This window comes from Chiloscyllium plagiosum, chromosome 33, assembly GCF_004010195.1.
Source record: "Chiloscyllium plagiosum isolate BGI_BamShark_2017 chromosome 33, ASM401019v2, whole genome shotgun sequence".
Taxonomy (NCBI): domain Eukaryota; kingdom Metazoa; phylum Chordata; class Chondrichthyes; order Orectolobiformes; family Hemiscylliidae; genus Chiloscyllium; species Chiloscyllium plagiosum.
In genome coordinates, this window is record NC_057742.1 from 3749860 (window position 1) to 3773985 (window position 24126).

Consider the following 24126-nt stretch of genomic DNA (forward strand, 5'->3'; position numbering starts at 1 on the left):
TCCAGAACCAAGTGTCATTGTTTAGGAGTAAACGTTTTTGGACTGAGATTAGGTTAGATTCTCTACAGTGTGGAAATAGGCCCTTTGGCTCAACGAGTCCAAACTGACCCTCCGAAGAATAACCCACCCAGATGCATTTCTCCCTGACTAATGCACCTAACACTATGGGCGATTTAGCATGGCCAATTCACCTGACCTGCACATCTTTGGACTGTGGGAGGAAACCGGAGCACCCGAAGGAAACCCACACAGACACGGGGAGAATGTGCAAACTCCACACAGACAGTTGCCTGAAGCTGGAATCGAACTTGGGACTCTGGTGCTGTGAGGCAGCAGTGCTAACCATTGAGTGAGGAGACATTACACCCAGAGAGCAGTAAGTCTGTGGAATTCACTACCTGAAAATACAGTTGAGGTCAAAACATTGTGTTTTCAAACAGGATGTAGAAATATCTCTTGTGGCTAAAAGGATCAAAGGAAAATGTGGAGAGGGACGGATTAGAGTGTTGAGCTCAGTGTTCTCAGCTGATCAAACTGAATGGCAGAACAGGCTCAAGGGGCTCTACTCCTAACTTCAATGTTTTTATGGGGGAGTGTTGAGGGAGCAGAGAGAGAGGGGTAGGGAAGATGATGGAGGAAATGGTTAGGGTCAGGAAGGATGTGTGAGAGGGCAGAGTATAAGGACGTGTGGAGTGAGATAGGAGAAGGTATGGTTGGGGAGAAGTGTGAGGAGAATGGGGAAAAGACGAGTTGGAGGAGGAAGGTGAATAGGGAGGGAATAGGTGGAGAGAGGGAGTAAGGTGGGGAGATGGAGGGAGGATTTGGGGAGGAGAAAAGATCTTGTTGGAGGTAGAAGAGAGAGGGATGATTAAAAAAAAGAATGGGGGCAAAAGGATGAAAGGTGAGGAGATGGAAGAATGAGGAGGGAAAATAAGAGGAAGTGGAAGGTGTTCCCCTACTTTCACTCTGCCATCCTGGACTTTCCCTTCATGCCCAACCATCTACTAATGAATCTTAATAAATCACAATAGCTGAGCATCCACAGTTCTCTCTGTTTGATAATTTCAAAGATTCACAATCCAAATTTTCTCCTCCTCACAATCTGAAATGATTTATAATGCCTTATCCTGATACACGCGCCGTCAGGTCTACCCTTCAACCAGGTGGCAATAACTATTCAGCACCTTCCTTAAGCATTTTATATTGTTGTAGTGTGTGAAGGCATACCATCTCTTAAAGAACAGTCTCCTACTCTCAGTCTAGTAAACATTCATTCCATTTCCTGATAGGAAGCTAAGAGAGTAAAATTGGTTCATGCTTCTCTGGGCATAGTCTCAGCTGAGCCCTGTGCAATTTCTGTAAGTCTTTTTTACTTCTGTATCGAGAGATGCAAATCTTTGAAATTGAATGTTTAGTTAAATGTGGAGGAAGATTTGAAAGCTGGAACCAGAGAATGTAACTGAAAAGTGTGTTGCTGGAAAAGCGCAGCAGGTCAGGCAGCATCCAAGGAGCAGGAGAATCGACGTTTCGGGCATAAGCCCTTCAGGAATGAGGAGGTTGTGCCAAGCAGGCTAAGATAAAAGGTAGGGAACAGGGACTTGGGGGAGGGCCGTTGGGAATGTGATAGGTGGAAGGAGGTTAAGGTGAGGGTGATAGGCCGGAGAGGAGGTGGGGGCGGAGAGGTCGGGAAGAAGATTGCAGGTCAAGAAACCAGAGAATGTAACTGACTGGGAGGGGAGGAGACTGGTGCCAGGTGACTGATGGAGCAGAAACTGGGGGTGTATCAAGGAATCTGAGGCAGAGAAGGAAGGAGTTCTTCCATTTCAGCCTCTAACCGCAATCACACCCATTTCAAACCCAATCCTCCCCAGCAAGTATTGCATCTTAATTTCTTAGATTTCCCACCCACTTCCAAAGAAATGTAATTAACTTTTTATTCCATTCACTCTGCCCAATAGTGTAATTAACTGACCTTTAGTCCTCACCTTTCCTCCAGGATTGGGGGGTCATGGTTCAGTCATTTCCCCTGACTTTTGCTTTTCTTGTGTTGAATGTGAGGGACTTCTGGTTTCAGGTCATCCTCGGCTGCAGGTATGGGGATCTCTTCCTCTCCGACACTCCCTTTTAAATTCCCAGAAGTTGGGATTCATAATTGTTGATTGGTGGCCAAGGTAATGTCAACAATTTGAAGGATTTTTAATATTCTGTTGAATGTTTCAAACAATATGTCTCTCGATCATTGCCAACAACTGTAGAACTTTCTAGAATATGAGCAGTGTGGTTCAGGAGGCTGAGTAGCATATTCCATCTTAATCAAATCAGCCATACTAAACCCTGCATTTATATAGTACCTTTTGCGTCCTCAGAACAGCCCAAAATACTGTTTAACAAACGCACTATTTTTGAAGTGTAGTCACTGTTATGTTGGAGGAGAGATGGCAGCCAATTTGCTGTCCTTCATGATCAAATGAAATTTAAATGGCAGAATGTAAACAAAGTTCTGTTTTAGAATTTCTTCACAATTCACTTTAACTGCCAGTTGAGCTATTCTGATTCTGTTGGCAGATTGAGCGAGTTGGACAAGGAATTCCATTTAACCAGCCACTAGATTGGGCTGTCAGTGCAGGAACAATTACTGTATTAACGCGATAACACAGTGAGGTCCTCTGAAGGCCAAATATTATTAGAACTGGGGAAATAGATTCAAAAGGCGTAAATCTAAATGAGCGCTAAGGTCACTTGGAGCAAAATAGAGATAGCAACAATAATAGCAACAGTCTTGTTTAATGTAGCAAATATCCCAATACACTTCACAGCAGTGTCATCCAATAAAGTGTGACAACAAGCCACTTTGGTGACTCAAAACGTGGCCAAAGAGGTGGGTTTTAAGAAGCCTACTGGAGGAGGAGAGCATAGCTCAGCTATTCGTTTGAAAGTACAGACAGTGGTGGATTGAAGGAAATCTCCCAGAATTGAAGGAGCACAATGAACTCACTGTAGGGCTGGCGGTGGTTACAGAGATCAACAGGGGTAAGGCCCAGTACCAGAAGGAGAACTTTGGAACAGAGATATCGTAATGACTCATTTGAATATTCTGTGGGATTACTGTTGTGACGCCAATAAATGACACACAAAGTTATATCATAGAATTTTTACAGCTTTGAAGAAGGCTGCTCAGCCCATTATATCTGTATAGGCTGTCTCAGTGAACAGTTCACCTAGTGCCACTGCCCGTGTAATCCTACATGTTCTTCCTTTGCAGATAACAATTTAGTTTCCTCTTCAGTGGCCACACTCTCAGGCAGTGCATTCCAGCTCTCAACCACTTGCTTTATGAAAATCTTTTCCTCTTGTTGCCAAGGAGAGAATTGTAAAAAGCTGTTTTTTTACAAAAACAAGGCCATGAGGAATTGCAGTTTTTTGGCGATATATCTACTGAAGTTTCCTCTCTCTGAAGTTCATAGGATAACTGAAATGCCTTGTTGCAAATTGATGTTTATGCAAATCCACCTAGTGTGATTACTGTTCATAATTTCTGACCAGCCAGTACTACAAGGGCACTAGTCTCTATACGGTTGTGGTTAAAAGATCACTGCAGTATCATTGCTTTGAGTATGAACTGTGAATGCAATTAGTCAGCAACAGAACATGGTGCACCAAGATTTTGTCTCATGAGATTAGTTAACAGGCAGAAAATGGGTCATTTTTGGGAAAGCAGAGGTGTAACCGGTGGTGTGCCATTAGGTTGAAGGCTTCCGCTATGTACAATCTACATTAATTACTTAGATGAAGAGACCAACGTCTCTTGTGGCAGTGATAGTATCCTGGACCAGGAGACCCGGTTTTAAGTCCTACCTGCTTTATAGATATGTATCAACATCTCTGAATAGGTTGATCAGAAAAAGTAGGTTAAATTTTAAGAAATCGATGACAAGACCAGGCCCCTCATGGCACACAGTGTCCCTACCTCTGGACTGGGAGGCCTTGGTTCAAAGCCCATCTGCTCCAGGGGTATGTAATAATTTCTCTAAACAGGTTGATTAGAAAACTAGGTTAAACAAAATTTGAAAAACATTTTGATGAACCCAGGACCTTTCTTGATGCATTGGTAGTATCTCTAGCTCTGAGTCAGGAGGCCTGGATTTATGTCCGACCTGCTCCAGAGCTTTGTAATAATATCTCCAAACAGATTGTTTAATAATATTCAGACAAGAGGACCAAGAATAATGAAGTTTGTTGACCAGAAATAAACAACTGACATTTAAATGTTTCGCAACCACTTGAGGTGCCAAATAGTTGCTACTTGGTCTTGCTATTGTTTTAATGACTTTCATGCAGCAGACTTCCTCAGATGGCAATATAGCAATGACCATACAAAGCTGGCTTTTGTTTGTGATGTTGACTGATATTGCCCAGGGCACTGCAGTGAATTCCTCTACCTTTAAAAATTGTGTCAGAGAACTTCACTGCCCTTTTAATTGGAAGCACTAGCTTTCGGACTGCTGCTCCTTCAGGTTGCTGTGGAGAAATTGTAAGACACAGAATTTATAGCAAAATCACGTGCTGTTCTAGAGTATCAACCGTGAAATTTGTGCTTAACTCTTGAATTGGGACTTGGAGTCATAAAGGTGTAAAGATGGAAACAGACCCTTCAGTCCAACTTGACCACAATTCTGTAAGTTTTAGAATACTAGTAGACAAAGATGAGCGTGGCCCGAAAGGATGAATACTAAATTGGGCCAAGGCCAATTATATCAAAATTAGGCAGGAGCTGGGAAATGGGGAATGGACACAGCTATTTGAAGGATACTACACATTTGATGTGTGGGAGGCTTTCAAAGATAGGTTAAAGGTAGTGCAGGATAGGCATGTCCCTTTGAAAACAAAGGATAGAATAGGCAAATCCCATGAACCGTGGATGACAGGAGAAATCATGGACTAGCCAAGAGGAAAAGGGAAGTATACATTAGACCCAGGTAGCTAAGAACACAATGGGCCTTGGAGGAATATCAGAAGAGTAGGACCAATCTTAAATGAGGAATCAAATAGGCGAAAAGAGTCATGAAATAACTTTGGCAAGCAGAATTTGGGAGAATTCCCAGGCCTTTTATTCTTATGAGAAGCAAGAGGGTAACCAGAGAAAGGGTTAATCCACTAAAGGATAAGGAAGGAAGGTTGTGTGTCAAACCTAAGAAAATGGGTGAGATTCTCAATGATTACTTTCAATCGGTGTAAACTGAGGAACGGAAGGTGATGAATGCTGAGATTAGAGATAGAAGTTTGTTTACTCTGGATCATATTAACATAAGGAGGGAAGATGTGTTGGGTAGGCTAAAGGATATTAAGGTGGACAAATGCCCAGGACCAGATGGGATCTATCCCAGGTTGCTGTGGGAGACGAGAGAGGAAATGGCTGGGGCTCTGATGGATATCTTTGTAGCATTCCTAAACACAGGTTGAGGTGCTGGAAGGTTGCTCATGTTGTCCTCCTTTACAAGAAGGGCAGTAGGGATATTCCAGCTAACTACAGACCAGTGGGGGGAAAGTTGCTGAAGAAGGTACTGAGGGATAGAATCTATTTATGTTTGGAAAAGAATGGGCTTGTCAGTGATAGGCAACATGGTTTGGTGCAGGGTAGATCATGCCTTACCAGCTTAATAGAGTTCTTTGAGGAAGTGACCAAGTTGAGAGATTCAAAGTTTGGGAGAAGATTTGTAGCTCGGGTGCTCGTTGTTGAGGTTCTGTTCGCCGAGCTGGGAATTTGTCTTGCAAACGTTTCGTCCCCAGTGCTTGGGAGCTTCCTGTGAAGCGCTTCTGTGGTGTTTCCTCCGGCATTTATAGTGGTCTGTCCCTGCCGCTTCCGTTGTCAGTTCCAGCTGTCCACTGCAGTGGCCGGTATTTTGGGTCCAGGTCGATGTGTTTGTTGATAGTCTGTGGATGAGTGCCATGCCTCTAGGAATTCCCTGGCTGTTCTCTGTTTGGCTTGCCCTATAATGGTAGTGTTGTCCCAGTTGAATTCATGTTGCTTGTCATCTGCGTGTGTCATCTGACAACGGAACGAGGACATGCCGCAACCCAAAGGACTAGCCACACTACGATACATCAGGAGCATTCCCGAACAGACAGCCAGACTACTGCGACCACTAGGACTCATAACAGCACACAAACCAACAGCCACTCTCAGGCAACAACTCACCAGAACGAAGGACCCGATACCCAACATGAGCAAAACCAATGTAGTGTACAAAATCCCATGCAAGGACTGCACAAAACATTACATAGGACAAACAGGAAGACAGCTAACGATCCGTATCCATGAACACCAACTAGCCACGAAACAACACGACCAGCTATCCTTAGTAGCCACACACGCAGATGACAAGCAACATGAATTCAACTGGGACAACACTACCATTATAGGGCAAGCCAAACAGAGAACAGCCAGGGAATTCCTAGAGGCATGGCACTCATCCACAGACTCTATCAACAAACACATCGACCTGGACCCAAAATACCGGCCACTGCAGTGGACAGCTGGAACTGACAACCGGAAGCGGCAGAGACAGGCCACTATAAATGCCGGAGGAAAGATCACAGAAGCGCTTCACAGGAGGCTCCCAAGCACTGAGGATGTCACCTAGACAGGGGACAAAACATTTGCAAGACAAATTCCCAGCTCGGCGAACAGAACCACAACAAGTTGAGAGATGAAGGAAGGGCTGTAGATGTCATATACATGGACTTTAGTAAGGTATTGATAAGGTTCCCCACAGTAAACTAATGGGGAAAGTGAAGTCAGATGGTGTGCAGGGTGTTCTAGCTAGGTGGATAAAGAACTGGTTGAGCAACAGGAGACAGAGTAGTAGTTGCAGGGAGTTTCTCGAAATGGAGAAAGGTGATCAGTGGTGTTGTACAGGGATGAGTGCTGGGGCCACAGTTATTTGTTATATACATAAATGATCTGGAAGAGGGCATTGTTGGTCTGATCAATAAGTTTACAGATGACACGAAGATTGGTGGAATAGTAGAAAGCATAGGGCACTGTCAAAGAATACAGGAGCATATAGATAGACTGGAGAGTTGGGCGGAGAAGTGGCAGATGGAGTTCAATGCAGGCCAATGTGAGGTAAGCATTTTGGGAAATTAATTCTAGAGCGAACTGTACTGTAAACGGAAGAGCCTTGGGAAAAGTTGATGAGCAGAGAGATCTGGGAGTTCAGGTCCATTGTACCCTGAAAGTTGCTGCACAGATGGATAGAGTGGTCAAGAAGGCATATGGTATGATTGCCTTACTCAGGGTATTGAATATAAGAGCTGGCAGGTCATGTTAAAATTGTACAAGACTTTGGTTCGGCCGCATTTAGAATACTGTACAGTTCTGGTCGCCACATTACCAAAATGATGTGGACGCTTTGGAGAGGGTGCAGAGAAGGCTTACGAGGATGTTGCCTGGTTTGGAAGGTGCTAGCTGTGAAGAGGGGTTGAGTAGGTTAGGATTGTTTTCATTAGAAAAAAGGAGATTGAGGGGGGACCTGATTGAGGTCTACAAAATCATGAAAGGTATAGACAGGGTAGATAGAGATAAGCTTTTTCCCAGGGTGAGGGATTCAATAACGAGATGTCACGTGTTCAAGGTGAGTGGTGGAACGTTTAAGGGGGATATATGTGGCAAGTAGTTTACACAGAGGGTGGTAGGTGCCTGGAAAGTGTTGCTGGCAGAGGTAGTAGAGGCAGGTACGGTAGATTAAGGTGCATCTGGACAGTTGCATGAGTAGGTGGGGAGCAGAGGGATACAGATGCTTGGGAATTGGGCGATAGGTTTAGACATTGGATTTGGATCAGCTCAGGCTTGGAGGGCTGAAGACCCTGTTCCTGGGCTGTAAATTTTCTTTGTTCTTCTTGGCCTTGCTAACCAGATATCCAAATAAATCTAATCCCAATTGCCAGCATTTGGCCCATATCCCTCTAAATTCTTCCTATTCATATACCCATCCAGATGCCTTTTAAATGTTGTAATTGTACCAGCTTCCATCACTTTGTCTGGCAATTAATTCCATACATGCACTACCCACTCTGTGGAAAAAGTTGCCCCTTATGTCCTTTTTGAATCTTTCCCCCTTACCTTCAATCTATGCCCACTAGCTTTGGACTCTCCCAGCCCAGGGAAAAGACTTTGTTTATTTACCATATCCATGCCCCATATCCATTATTTAACATTTACCATATCCATGATTTTATGAACTTCTATATGAGCTCAGCCTCTGATGCTCCAGGGAAAATGGCCCCAGCCTTTTCAGCCTCTCCCTATAGCTCAAACCCTCCAACCTTGGCCATATCCTTGGAAATCTTTTCTGAACCATTTGCAGTTTCACAGACCAGAATTGTATGCAATATTCCAAAAGTGGCCTAACCCATGTTCTGTACAGCTGCAACATGACGTCTCAACTGCACTGACCAATAAAGGCAAGCCTCCCAAAAGCTGCCTTCACTATCCTATCGACCTGCATCTCCACTTTCAAGGAATTATGAACCTGCTCTCCAAGGTCTCTGTTCAGCAACTCTCCCTGGATCATACAAAGGTTTTGCTCTGATTTGATTTCCAAAATGCAGCACCTCACATTTATCTAAATTAAACTCCATCTCCTATTCCTCAGCTCATTGGCCTATTTGATCAAAATCCCTTTTGTACTGTGAAGTAACTTTCATTACTGTCAACTACGCCTCCAATTTTGGTGTCATTTGATGATACAAATACTCAGCAAGGGGCCCAGAAATCACTTCCCTAGCTTCCCACAAAGTTCTAGGGTAGGCCTGGTCAGGTCCCAGTGATTTATTCATCTTTATGCGTTTTAAGCACCACCACCTCTGTAATATGGACATTTTCTCAAGGTGTCGCTTTTTCCTCCCATGTTCTATGTCTTCCATATCCTTCTCCACAGTAAACACTGATGTTTACTTTCTCCCCCATCTTCTGCGGTCTCGGACAGTCTTCCTGATCTTTAATGATCCAAATTCTCTCCCTAGTTACCCTTTTTCCCTAATGTATTTGTACAATCCCTTTAGATTCTCCTTAATCTTATTTGCCAAAGATATCTCATGTCCCCTTTTTGCCTTCCTGATTTCCCTCTTAAGTATTCTCCTACTGCCTTTTATACTCTTCTAGGGATTCACGCGATCTCTGCTAACTATCTAACATATGCTTCCTTTTTTGTTTTGACTAAAATCTCAATTTCTCTAATCATCCAGCATTCCCTACACCTACCAGCCTTGCCCTTCACTTTAATAGGAACATACTGTCTCTGGACTCTCATCTCATTTTTGAAGGCTTCCCACTTTCCAGCCATCCCTTTACCTGCAAACATCTGCCCTCAATCAACTTTTGAACATTCTTGCCTAATACCATCAAACTTGGCCTTCGCCCAATTTAGAGTTTTAACTTTTAGATCCTGTCTATCCTTTTCTATCACTATTTTGAAACTAATAGAGTTATGGTCACTGGCCTCAAAGTGCTCCCCCACTGACACCTCAGTCACTGCCCTGCTGTATTTCTCAAGAGTAGGACAAGTTTGGAACCTTTTCTAGTAAGTACAGCAATATACTGAATCAGAAGATGTTCTTGTGTACACTTAACAAATTCTTCTTCATCCAAGCCCTTAACACTATGGCAGTCCTGGACTATGTTTGGTAAGTTAAGATCCCCTACCATAACCACCCTATTATTTATATAACTGGGATCTACTTACAAATTTGTTTCTCAGTTTCCTGCTGTCTATTGCGGGGTCTATAGTACAATCCCAGTAAGGTGATCATCTCTTTCATACGTCTCAGTTCAACACAAAAAACTTCCTTGGATGTATTCCCAGGAATATCCTCCCTAAGTACAGCCGCATGTTATCTCTAATCAAAAAGGTCACTCCCCTTTCTCTCTCGTCTCCCTGTCTATCCTTCCTATAGCATCTATACCCTGGAACATTAAGCTGCTAGTCCAGTCCGTCCCTGAGCTACATCTCAGTAATTGCTATGATATCCCAGTCTCTCGTTCCCAACCATGCCCTGAGTTCATCTACCTTATTTGTTCGGCCTCTTGAATTGAAATAAATGCAGTTTAATTTATCACTCCTACCTCGTTTGTTCCTGACTGACTTGCTTTTCTCAACTGTACCGTGTCAGACTGAAGTCTTTCCTCACTATCTTCCTGGATTGCAACCTCCCCCCAAAACCACCACCCATCCCCCCAACAGTCAAACTAGTTTAAATCCTCTTGAGCAGCTTTAGCAAATCTCCCTACCAGCATATTAGTTCCCTTCCAATTCAGGTACAATCTGTCCTCCTTATACAGGTCACCTCTACCCCAGAGGAAATTCCAATGATCCAAAAATGTCAACCCTTCTCCCCTGCACCAGCTCCTCAGTCACGCATTCATCTGGTCTATCCTACTATTCCTACCCTAACTATCCCATGGCACTGGGAGTAATCTAGATATTAAAACCCTCGAGGACCTCCTTTTTAAATTTCTAACTGCTTTGCTATATTCTCCTCAGAACCTCATCCTTTTCTCTTCCTATGTCATCAGTTCCAATGTGTACAATGACTCCCTGCTCATCCCTCTCCCGTTGAGAATACTCTGCACCCTCTTCAAGATATCCTCGATCCTGGCTCCAGGAGGCAATGCACCCTTCCGATGTATCGCTGTCAGCCGCAGACACATCTGTCTGTGCCTCTGACTAGAGAGTCCTCTGTGACAATTGATTGCTTGGAACCTCAACACAGTATGCCCCAGTCTCAGTACCAGAAACCTGGCTATCAGTGCTCCATTCCCCTGAGAGACCATCACCCCCTACATTTTCCAAGATTTGGAGGTGCCGGTGTTGGACTGGGGTGTACAAAGTTAAAAATCACACAGCACCAGGTTATCGACCAACAGGTTTATTTGGAGGCACTAGCTTTCAGAGCGCTGCTCCTTCATCAGATGGTTGTGGAGTTAAGATCGTAAGAGAATTTATAGCAAAAGTTTACAGTGTGATGCAACAGAAATTATATATTGAAAATCCAGGTCTTTTTCAATACTAGATGTACTCTAAAACTCTGAGAAGCTAGGGAAGTGATTGCTGGACCCCTTGCTAAGATATTTGTATCATCAATAGTCACAGGTGAAGTGCTGGAAGATTGGAGGTTGGCTAACGTGGTGCCACTGTTCAAGAAGGGTGGTAAGGACAAGCCAGGGAACTATAGACCAAAGAGCCTGACATCCGTGGTGGGCAAGTTAGAACATAGCGCAGAACAGGCCCTTGGGCCCTCGATGTCGCGCCAACCTGTGAACTATTCTCAGCTCGTCCCCCTATGCTATCATCCATGTGCTTATCTAAGGATTGTTTAAATCTCCCTAATGTGGCTGAGTTGACTACATTAGCAGGTAGGGCAATTCCACACCCTTGCCACTCTCTGCGTAAAGAACCTGCCTCTGACATCTGTCTTAAATCTATCACCCCTCAATTTGTAGTTACGCCCCCTTGTACACGCTGATGTCATCATCCTAGGAAAAAGACTTTCACTGTCTACCCTATCTAATCTTTTGATCATCTTGTATGTCTCTATCAAATCCCCTCTTAGCCGCCTTCTTTCCAATGAGAACAGACCCAAGTCTCTCAGCCTTTCCTCATAAGACCGTCCATCCAGACCAGACAACATCCTGGTAAGCCCCCACTGCATCTTTTCCAATGCTTCCACATCCTTCCTGAAATATGGGGACCAGAACTGTACACAATATTCCAAGTGTGGCCGCACCAGCGTTTTGTATAGTTGTAGCCTGATATTGCAGTTCCAGAAATCCCTATACGAGTGAAACCTAACACAGTATGCCTTCATAACAGCACTATCCACATGGGTGGCAACTTTCAGGAATCTGTGTACATGGACTCCAAGATCCCGCTGCACATCCACACTACCAAGAATCTTTCCATTGACCCAGTAGTCTGCCTTCCTATTATACTTCCCAAAATGCATCACCTCACATTTAGCTGCATTGAACTCCATTTGCCACCTCTCAGCCCAATTCTGCAGTTTATCCAAATCCCCCTGCAACCTATAACGTTCTTCCAAACTGTCCACTACTCCACCGACTTTAGTGTCGTCTGCAAATGTTCTAATCCACCCACCTATGCCTTCGTCTAAGTCATTTATAAAAATGACAAACAGCAGTGGTCCCAAAACAGATCTTTGTGGCACACCACTAGTAACCGGACTCCAGGCTGAATATTTTCCATCCACCACCACTCACTGTCTTCTTTCAGAAAGCCAGTTTCTAATCCAAAATGCTGAATCACTCTCAATTCCATGCCTCTGCATTTTCTCCAACAGCCTACCATGTGGAACCTCATCAAAGGCTTTGCTGAAGTCCATGTATACGATGTCAACTGCCCTACCCTCATCTACGTGCTTGGTCACCTTCTCAAAAAAACTCAGAGGTTTGTGAGACACGACCTGCCTTTGATGAAACCATGTTGACTATCTGAAATCAAATTGTTGCTTGCTAGATTATTATAAATCCTATCTCTTATAATCCTTTCCAAAACCTTTCCTACAGCAGAAGTAAGGCTCACTGGTCTATAATTACCTGGGTCATCTCTAGTGCCCTTCTTGAACAAGGGCACAACATTTGCAATACTCCAGTCCTCTGGTACTAAACCTGTAGACAATGACGACTCAAATATCAAAGCCAAAGGCTCTGCTATCTCCTCCCTAGTGACCCAGAGAATCCTCAGATAAATCCCATCTGGCCCAGGGGACTTGTCTACTTTCACTCCTAGAATTGATAACACCTGTTCGTAACTAACCTCAATCTTTTCTAGTCTAATATCTCATACCTCATTCTTCTCCTCTACAATGTTCTCCTTTTCCTGAGTGAAAACTGATGAGAAATGTTCGTTTAGCACCTCTCCAATCTCCACAGGGTCCACACTCAACTTCCCACTTCTGTCTTTAACTGGGCATATTCCTACCCCAATCATCCTTTTATTCCTCACATACCTATAGAAAGCTTTAGGGTTCTCCTTTATTCTGTTTGCTAAAGGCTGCTTGTGTCCTCTCTTTGCTCTTAACTCTCTCTTTAAATCCTTCCTAGCTGATCTGTAACTCTCCATGACCTCATCTGAACCATCTTGCCTCATCAACACATAAGCCTCCTTCTTCTGCTTAACACGAGATGCAATTTCTGTAGTAAATCACGGTTCCCTTATCTTATCACTTCCTCCCTACCTGACAGGGACATAGCTATCAAGGACATGCAATATCTGTTCCTTAAACCAGCTCCACATTTCCAGTGTCTGCATCCCCTGCATTTTGCTACCTCATTGAATGCATCCTAATTCTTGCCTAATCGTATTATAATTGCCCTCACCCCATCGATAACTCTTGACCTGTGGCATGTACCAATCCCTTTCCATCACTAAACTGAACATAACTCAATTATGGTCACTCTCCAAAGTGCTCACCTATAACTAAATCAAACACCTGGCCTGGTTCATTACCAAGCACCAGATCCAGTATGCCCTCCCCTCTTGTCGGCCCTTCGACATACTGTGTCAGGAAACCCTCCTGTACAGATTGGACAAAAACTGATCTATCCGACGTACTAGAGTTATGGCATTTCCAGTCAATATTGGGGAAGTTAAAGTCCCCCATAATGACCACCCTGTTCCTTTCGCTCCTACCCAGAATAATTTTACTAATCCTCTCTTCCACCTCCCTGGAACTCTGCAGAGGCCTATAAAAAAACTCCAAGCAGTGTGACTTCTCCTCTCCTGTTTCTAACCTCAGCCCACACTACCTCAGTCGACAAGTCCTCGCCAAAAGTTCTCTCAGCCACCATTATACTATCCTTGACTAAGAAGGCCACACCTCCCCCTCTTTTATCGCCTTGCCTGTTCTTAATGAAAGATCTAAACCCTGGAACCTGCAACATCCATTCCTCACCTTGCTCTATCCATGTCTCCGAAATGGCCAGAACATCGAAGTCCTAGGTACCTATCCATGCTGGTCCCAGGTACCTATCCATGCTCATCTAACTTATTTCGGATACTTCTGGCGTTGAAGTAGACACACTTCAAACAGTTTGTTGTCTGCCAGCACATTCCTGTGACCCTGAAATCCTGTCCCTGTCCTTCCTACTCTCATCCTCCTGTGCACTGCAACTGCACCTCTGGTTCCCATTCCCCTGCTGAGCTAGTTTAAACCCACCCGAATAGCACCAGCAAATTTCCCACCCAGGATATTAGTACCCCCCTCTGGTTCAAGTGAAGACCGTCGTGTTTATACAGGTCCCACCTTCCCCAGAATGAGCCCCAATTATCCAAGTACCTGAAACCCTCCCTCCTGCACCATCTTTGCAGCCACATGTTCAGCTGATATCTCTCCCTATTCCTTGCCTCGCTATCACATGGCACGAGTAATAAACCAGAGATAATATCTGTTTGTTTTAGCAACAGCTTCCACCCTAGCTCCCTGAAATCCTGCCTTACATCCCTGTCCCTCTTTCTACCTATGTCTTTGGTACCTACATGGACCACGACTTGCGGCTGGTCACCCTCTCTCTTCAGGACCCCAAAGATATGATCCGAGACATCACGGACCATGGCACCTGGGAGTCAACACACCAACCGCGAGTATCGTTCATTCCCAACAAGTCTTTTATCTGAGCCTCTGACTATTGAGTCCCCAATAACTAACACACTTCTCTTTGGCGAATCTTTGGGAATCCTGCAGGACAGGATGTACATGTATTTCAAAAGGCAAGGACTGATTAGCGATAGTCAGCATGGCTTTGTGCATGGGAAATCATGTCTCACAAACTTGATTGAGTTTTTTGAAGAAGTAACAAAGAGGATTGATAAGGGCAGAGCAGTGGATGTAATCTAAATGGACTTCAGTCAGGCATTTGATAAGGTTCCCCATAGGAAACTGGTTAGCAAGGTTAAATCTCATGGAATACAGTGAGAACTAGCCATTTGGAAACAGAACTGGCTCAAAGATAGAAGACACAGGGTGGTGGTGGAGGCTTGTTTTACAAACTGGAGGCATGTGACCAGTGGAGTGCCACAAGGATCGGTGCTGGGTCCACTACTTTTTATCATTTATATAAATGATTTGGATGTGAGCATAAGAGGTCTAGTTAGTAAGTTTGCTGACACCAAAATTGGAGGTGTAGTGGACAACAAAGAAGGTTACCTCAGATTACAACAGGATCTTGACCAGATGGGCCAATGGGCTGAGAAGTGGCAGATGGAGTTTAATTCAGATAAATGCGAGGTGCTGCATTTTGGGAAAGCAAATTTTAGCAGGACTTATACACTTAATGGTAAGGTCCTAGGGAGTGTTGCTGAACAAAGAGACCTTGGAGTGCAGGTTCATAGCTCCTTGAAAGTGGAGTTGCAGATAAATAGGATAGTGAAGAAGGCGTTTGCTATGCTTTCCTTTATTGGTCAGAGTATTGAGTACAGGAGTTGGGAGGTCATGTTGTAGCTAAACAAGACATTGGTTAGGCCACTGTTGGAATATTGCATGCAAATCTGGTCTCCTTACCGGAAGGATGTTGTGAAACTTGAAAGGATTCAGAAAAGGCTTACAAGGATGTTGCCTGGGTTGGAGGATTTGAGCTATAGGGAGAGGCTGAATAGGCTGGGGCTGTTTTCCCTGGAGCGTCGGAGGCTGAGGTGTGACCTTATAGAGGTTTATAAAATCATGAGGGGCATGGATGGGATAAATAGACAAAGTCTTTTCCCTGGGTGGGGGTGTCCAGAACTAGAGGTCATAGGTTTAGGATGAGAGGGGAAAGATATAAAAGAGACCTAAGGGGCAACATTTTCACTCAGAAGGAGGTACTTGTATGGAATGAGCTGCCAGAGGAAGAGGTGGCGTCTGGTACAATTGCAACATTTAAAAGGTATCTGGATGGGTGTATGAATAGGAAGAGTTTGGAGGGATATGGGCCGGGTGCTGACTGGTGGGTGTAATTGAGTTGGGATATCTGGTCGGCATGGATGAGTTGGACCGAAGGGTCTGTTTGCATGCTGTACATCTCTATGACTCTCTGACTCTATATAATTCCAGTTGCATCACACTGTAAACTTTTGCTATAAATTGTGTCTTACGATCTTATACTCCACAACTACCTGATGAAGGAGTTCCGACAGCTAGTTCTTCCAAATAAATCTGTTGGACTGTAATCTGGTGTTGTGTGATTTTTAACTTTATGCATTTTCCAAAATAGCATACTTCTTTGAGGTAGGGAAAGCCACAAGAGATTCCTGAAAGACCTGTCTCCCTCTTCTATCTTGCCTGGAGGTAACCCATCTACCTGACTGTATCTGTGATTTATCACCTACCTGCAACTGCCATCTAACACACCCCCTAGCTCCTGTGAATTCTTCATTGCCTTTAACTGCTGCACCAACTGATCCGTGATCTGATATGATACAGAACCAACCGATCTTCCTGCAGACATAATCATCAGTAACGTGGAAACTTTCTCTAATGTCCCACTTCCGACAGGAAGAGCACATCACTCTACTAAAGGCTATCTTTGCACCTTAACAATTTACAGACCCAGAAAATAACACAGTCCTACTGCTCTTAAAAAAAACACTCCTCCAGACTAACTTGATACTTGTGTTTTATATTTTTAAAGTTTAATCAAGAGACCGATCTCAATAAACATATAGTCAAATAAAAGGCCCACGCTACTCGCTAATGTATATTTACAAATAAACAGTTCGGTTACATGTTAAAAAGCCATTTAGCTGCTGTCCTCCTGTGAGCTCTCATACACCAATTTCTCCAAGGTCAGCTGTGAATTTCACTGTTTGTTAATTTTTCTCTGACAAACTCTGATGTCCAGAGATACTTGAAACCAGACAGCAGAGGCAGTTACCTGTGCAGGTTACTGTTAGTTCAGACAGCAGTGCAGGTTCACTCCCCATGTGGTCACTGCTTTTGTCTATCTTCCTCCTTATTACATTGCCATTGTTTTAATTTTTTTTCCAAAGTTCCAAAACAATGCATCAGCTTACAATGCAATAATTTCTACTCTTAGAATTCGAGGAAATCAGCTCCAACACTGAAAATACCTCCAATAAAGGAGCAGCTCTTGCAACCACATATTTTTTCCTGTCCTCCATCTTGAATTACCTTGAACCCACAACCTTCTGGCAGAGAGAAAATGTGCTACAATGATAAATAAAGCTACGTGGAGGACACACACAAGCTCTAAAGGCATATGGAGCAGTTAGCTGGGAAAACTGTGTGAAGGTGTGAAATTATCCACCTTGTTGGGCTGGACAGAAAAGCAGAATTCTGCTTTAAAACAGTGAGAGACTTGTAAATACAGGAATTTTGGGTGATTTTATGTTCCTACAGGAAGTGAGCAAACATTTACAGCAAGCAATTAAGAAGGCAAGTACTATGTGTTGTCCTGTTTTGTGACAGGGGTGCGAGCCAATGTACAATAGGACGCATTGTTAAAATTCTTCATGGCCTTGGTGAAACTGCACCTGGACCCTTATTCCTTAAGGGTGAGAGGACTGATTTTAGTGGCGATATCGCATAGAATAAACCTATGTTCTTGACGAATGAGAAATGTCCCACTGAAAAGCATTAAATTCTTAAAGGCAGCACCAGCAAGGTCAACTGAACGCTGAACTGGGGCAAGCAGAGTTGAAGCGATGGGGAGCTGCACTCTTGAGACTTGACAAGCCCCACTCCCCACACCTCCACTGAGCTTAAGAAAATGGTGGCAGCCACAGCCTGCCTGATTAGGGAGTTCCACTAATCAATGTGTTCTGATAAAATAAGTTGGGATATTTAGATCAGGAGTCTATCTTAACAGGTTTTCTCTTGTGGAAGAATCTTAAACTGGGGTTCTTTTTTATAAAAGGGGGTTGTCCATTAAAGAGAGAGATGAGGAATCTTTTCTCTGGGTTATGAATCTTTAGAGCTCCATTTGTCAAAAGGTGATGAAAGAAAAGTCTTTGAACGTTCTTAGATTCTTAATAAACAAAGGGTGAGCAGGTTAATGGAGTAGTCTGGAATATGGAGTTGACCTTACACTCAGATTAATCACAGTCTTATTTATTGGGCAGACTCGAGGATGGTGTGTCTGCGCCTCCTGGTTTGTATCTATATTCAAATTTTTTCTGTCTCAAGAGAAGCACAGAATTTGCAACTTGAGGAAAAATGGTTCTTCTGCTTTTGAGAAACAGAATGCATCATGGAATATAATAGCAGCAAAAATCACTGAACAGTAAAAAAAAACAGGGACTTAACATGTCCAAAGGCTTGACTGCTCCTTTCATAAGGTGCCTGAAGCTGCACAGTGCTCCCAACCTTTGATTTACTAACCTTCAACAGCAGCAACTTGTCTACTGAGTTACTAGTCCTTGGGTGATGAGTGAGAGAAGCCCCATGGTAAGTAAAGTAAAGAAACTTAGTAAGTTTGCAGATGACACCAAAATTGGAGGTGTAATGGACAGCAAAGAGGGTTACCTCAGATTACAACAGGATCTCGACCAAATGGTCCAAAGGGCTGAGAGGTGACAGATGGAGTTTAATCCTGAAGAAGGACTTATGCCCGAAACGTCGATTCTCCTGTTCCCTGGATGCTGCCTGACCTGCTGCGCTTTTCCAGCAACACATTTTCAGCTTTAATTCAGATAAATGCAAGGTGCTGGATTTTGGGAAAGCAAATCTTAGCAGGACTTATACACTTAATGGTAAGGTCTGAGGGAGTGTTGCTGAACAAAGAGACCTTGGAGTGCAGGTTCATAGCTCCTTGAAAGTGGAGTCGCAGGTAGATAGGATAGTGAAGAAGGCATTTGGTATGCTTTCCTTTATTGGTCAGAGTATTGAGTACAGGAGTTGGGAGGTCATGTTGCGCTGTACAGGACATTTGTTAGGCCACTGTTGGAATATTGCGTGCAATTCTGGTCTCCTTCCTATCGGAAAGATACTAGAAAGTGTTCAGAAAAGATTTACAAGGATGTTGCCAGGGTTGAAGGATTTGAGCTATAGGGAGAAGCTGAACAGGCTGGGGCTGTTTCCCCTGGAGCGTCAGAGGCTGAGGGGTGACCTCATAGAGGTTTTCAAAATTATGAGGGGCATGGAAAGGGTAAGTAGGCAAAGTCTTTTCCCTGGAGTCGGGGAGTCCAGAACTAAAGGGCATAGGTTTAGGGTGAGAGGGGAAAGATATAAAAGAGACCTAAGGGGCAACTTTTTCACGCATAGGATGATATGTATATGGAATGAGCTGCCAGACGAAGTGGTGGAGGCTGCTACAATTGCAACATTTAAGAGGCATTTGGATGGGTATATGAATAGGAAGGGTTTGGAGGGATATGGGCCAGGTGCTGACAGGTGGGACTAGATTGGGTTGGGATATCTGGTCGGCGTGGACAGGTTGGACCGAAGGGTCTGTTTCCATGCTGTACATCTCTATGACTCATTTGGACTGACGCCACCTGCAATGGTCCTCTGAAAATGTACGAACTTTGCACTTACCTGGCTATAATCCAACATGTCTCTTAACCTCTGTACACTGTAAATTCGAAACATGGGCACAGAAATGGGCCCCTGAAGATTCCACAATCATTTCCAATTGTAGTTTGCTTTAATTAAAAATTTAGCAGTGTTATGTTCTGACCTGTAGGTCAAGAGTCTCTGAAGTTGTCTGGGGTATGGAACATACAAAATAGGAGCAGGAGTTCATCATTTGAGCTTGTTCCACCATTAATTATGATCACAGCTGATCATTGAACTCAGTACTGTGTTCCCACCTTCTCCCCATACCCTTTGATTCCTTTGAATTGACCTTTGGACATTTCTACATTCAGCTTTATACAATTGTTAACTCTCTTGATTTATTTTTCCAATTTCTATTAAATTATGACTTTAAAGGTGTGCTGTCTTCCTAGGCAGGGAAATGAACTAGGATAGATCTTCAGAATTTTCAGTGTATATAATTAAATAATGATGACTTTGTCAATTGATTTGATGACTCCACTCTAGTACTGCCTAATCAATAGTTTGCTAAATGGTTATGGATTTTTAATTGCATCTACATGGGGAACTTCTCTCTGGCTCACTAGAATGGCTTGCTTAGCAAGTGATTGACATGTTGGCAATTGCATGTATAATCACCTGATCACACTAAGATGAGACCTGATTATGTGCCTTCCACAGTGGAATAGGCATTTCGCGCTAATATAAGAATGGTCGCAAAAACCATCACGTAGGGGACTGCAGGAGCCTCAGAATTGTGCTTCAAGTCAAGGTCTTCAGGAGAGGTGAAGTGGAAATTCCATCTCTACATCCATTCTTCTTACGCCTCTGTGTAATTTTTTAATTCACTTGTAGGCGATGGGTGTCATGAGCTTGGCTAACATTTAATGCCTGAGCCTGTGCTGATGAAGGAGGTGGGGAGTGACCTTCTTGATTGGCTATGATCAATGTGCTTTAGGTAGACCCTCAGCACTTGGCTCTGCTGTTAGGAAGGCAGTTCCAGGATTTTGACCCTACAATACTGAACAAATGACAGTATATGTCTAGTCAGGATTTGCTTCACCAGAGTGGCTTGAGAGGAACTTGCAGGTCATGTATCTACTATCCCTAATTCCTCTAGATGGTAGTGATCAAGAGTTTGGAATTTTATTGGAATGTTTGAGCAAGTTGTAATTTGCTTCCATTTTATTGCAAGTTTAATACTGAACATATTTTAATATTGTGCTTCATTTTGTCTTTCAGGGATATCATGTCTATTTACAAAGAACCTCCGCCAGGGATGTTTGTTGTCCCAGACCCACAAGATATGACTAAGGTGAGACTGAAGAGTAGTACCTAATTAGATAAGATCCTGAATAGTCTTGACAAGATGAACTTGGAGAGGATGTTTCCTTTTGTGGGTGAGTTCTGAACAAGTGGGCATTGTTTTAATTTGCCCATTACAGAGCAAAGATGTAAAAAGTTTCCTGAGTTACATATTTTTGGAACATTCTGCTGCAGAAGGTGGTGGAGGCAATATCATTGAATGTTCTTAAGGCTGAGGGGAATAGATTCTTGTTAGGCGGGGGAATCAGGTTATTGAGGGTAGATGGGGATTCAAAACACTAACAGATCAGCCTTAATCTTACTGAACGAAGCAGGCTTAAAGGTTTTGCATGGTTTGTTTTTGCTCCTAACTTGTATGTATGCTTGTATAGATGTTTGAATGTAGAATTTCCCCAATAAGCAAATCACTTATGAAAAAATTTTTGGGGGTGGAATCCGAGCTGATATCCAGTTCCTCTCCCTTCTTCCCTTATTTTCCCCGGCAATTCCGAGGCCCGAGGTCTTGAAATAGCAGAATTGAGCCCTTATCCTTCCTGCTTTATCCTAACGTGCTCCAGTCAATTATTTGTAAAATGCATAGGAAGGTCAACAATTAAGGTTATAGAAATTTGAATGCCCAATTGTGCAATAAGAAACTGGCTTGATTGGCACAGTTTAGTGTATTCCACTCTAATCGGTATGTTTAATCAGTGTGTTCAGATAAAGTAGGACATGTCAGGAGCAATTGGGGCTTGAACATGGAGCTTCTGGCCCAGAAGTAGGGACACTGCCACTGCACTGCTGTTGTACACTTGAACTTTGACCTGCAGGCCAGGTAAGGTCTGTAGAAGTTTCTGATTGAAGCTGTTTGTTTTCTTCTTTTTTCTTTTCCCCCTACAGATTCACGCACTAATTACAGGACCCTTTGATACACCTTACGAAGGAGGGTTTTTCCTTTTTCTCTTTCGCTGTCCTCCTGACTATCCAATCCATCCACCAAGGGTCAAGCTCATGACAACTGGAAACAACACAGTGCGGTTTAACCCAAACTTCTACCGGAATGGCAAAGTTTGCCTCAGCATCCTTGGGTATGCACAGATTAAATCATAACCTGGGTTGTGCCGTACATATAAACTAATGGTTTGTGGGTTAATTTCTGGGCTGGCCTATAAACTACGAATAAAGGCAAAAGTCATGATTCATGTTGCCCTCCCCTCCCCTCCTCATGAAACCCATCTCTAATTTTGTGTCAAATTATAAAAAGCTTTTTGATGTTTCAAAGAAATGTATTGGGAGACTGGGATATGCAGAGACACTGCTATTATGCAAGCTGTATAATTTCACAAGCACAGTGCAAAAACTTGTGCATCACAGGTGCAAACTTCTTTAAAGCTTTATGCATTTTAATGAATGAATGTGCAATTACATCTTAGTCCTATTCAGGATATCTTAGCAGTGTCATGATCTGTGTGTGTACAGGCAATGATGTTTAGGTTAAATCTACATGGAGTACCCATTCAAGCCCATGCATTTTTAAGAGGTGACGACTTAAGAAATCCTATGTTTTGTATGTGTGACTGAAAAGTGAAATGAATGTTCATTTCATATATTGGGATGGATTGGAATTATCATTAGTCTGTTGCTGTACTAAGTTCTGCTCTGTTCTAAGGCGATATTTTTTTTTGAAGCACGTGGACAGGGCCTGCCTGGAGCCCAGCCCAAAGCATCTCTTCTGTACTCATATCCATTCAGTCCCTTATGACTGAGAACCCATATCACAATGAACCAGGTTTTGAACAGGTGAGCTGAAGTACTTGTTAATATTGGTGAACTTTGAGATGTGCTTTTGCAGTTGTGGTTTTGATTTTACAAGTAAAGCTTTTTGCTTGCGAGGGGAAGTGGATAAGTACACGAGGAAGAAAGAACTTAAGGAACTGCTGACAAGGTTAGATAAAGAAGAGTAGAAACAGGTTTGTGTGGACAATAAATCATTTGGGCGAAATGGATTTTTCCTCTGCTGTGTGTAACACAAATGCTATGTGTTCAGGAATTCTTGGTAATCTCCATGGAACTGGGATGTGTCAAAGGAATGCAGCTGTATGCTTGACAAACTTTGAATAAAACATTTTTGTCTATCTGAGCTTCAGAACTAATCTGCAGTTTTGAAACATTCTGTGTCTGTAATTGTATTAATGTTGTATTGAAACATAGAGGATGTGACAGCTCCTCATGCCGATCAACATGGTTTCTGGCCTTAATATTCTGGTTTGGCAAAGAGCCTCATGGTTTGAGTCACTATGCAGTGATATCATAGGAAACACCCACAAGTTTAAGATATGATTTTATGAAGTGGCACCTCTTAAAGTTAAACAGCTGTTGTTGTGATCTCAGCTGATATTATTGCTGGACAATCAGATCCCTGACTGAAACTTGGCTTAATAGATCATGTTTTCTTTTGGATTTAACAGTGGTCTGTTACTGAAACATAAGCACACAATGCTGCAGATTTTGCTTTGACAGTAAACAACAAGTTTATTAACAAAAGACATGAAGATAGGTAGAATAAACCTAACCATCAATTTATAATACAGATACAAAGATTTTTAAATCCACAATGAAAATATAATCAAATTAATCCCAAAATACTGCTCTATAAATTGGAAAGGAACAAAGCAGCTTTTGTATTGTACACAAAACACATGGCTGGTACAGTATCTAATGTACTACTCATGTAATGCTTGGACCAGAGTCCCTGAGTCGAACATTTTGGTATGATTAAGTCACTTGTGGCTTCAACCTTTAGACTGAAATCACAGCTTCCTCCTGGAGCAAACATACACCTGAGCTTACATGTACTCAGCTTTAAGTAGCTTCTTCGGGGTTTCAATCTCACTAATTTTGGTCTGGGACTAATACTACCTCTTCACTCTAAAATAATGTAATTCACTAGGTATCCTTTCCTTCTGAGCAACACTGGTTTATATGGCATCCTATTACAAGCACTTTGCAGACTGCTCAAAACTCAGTGAAAACCGAAACTTGAAGGCTCCCTCTCCAAAGTATGGATGTTTCCCTTAAGCTTACAAGTTCCAAAGACTTTAACAAGCCTTGAAGCCCCATTATTTACATTGCTGAGTGGTAAAATAAAAACAATTTGTATAGCACACAAATCCATTCACTCAAAGTCTGATTTCAAAAACATTTGAAAGAAGTGGCTGCAGAATTACTTACAAATTAATTGCTGACTTCAGATGCATGCAGAACTCAGATTACTAA

General features: G+C 42.9%; 1 protein-coding gene across 2 annotated transcripts in view; it reads left to right on the top strand.

Annotated features, from left to right (window-relative positions):
- ube2z (ubiquitin-conjugating enzyme E2Z) overlaps nt 1-24126 on the top strand; it is a 37778-nt gene that overhangs the window by 734 nt on the left and 12918 nt on the right. Inside the window, exons 1-4 of one of the 2 annotated variants that reach the window (XM_043674795.1) lie at nt 12430-12464; nt 20788-20860; nt 21751-21938; nt 22539-22650. In XM_043674795.1, the coding sequence (XP_043530730.1) occupies nt 20795-20860; nt 21751-21938; nt 22539-22650 (366 nt within the window). In that variant the 5' untranslated portion in view covers nt 12430-12464; nt 20788-20794. Of the gene's footprint in view, nt 1-12429; nt 12465-20787; nt 20861-21750; nt 21939-22538; nt 22651-24126 lie in introns of those variants that run through there. The other variant, XM_043674794.1, reaches the window with a different exon arrangement.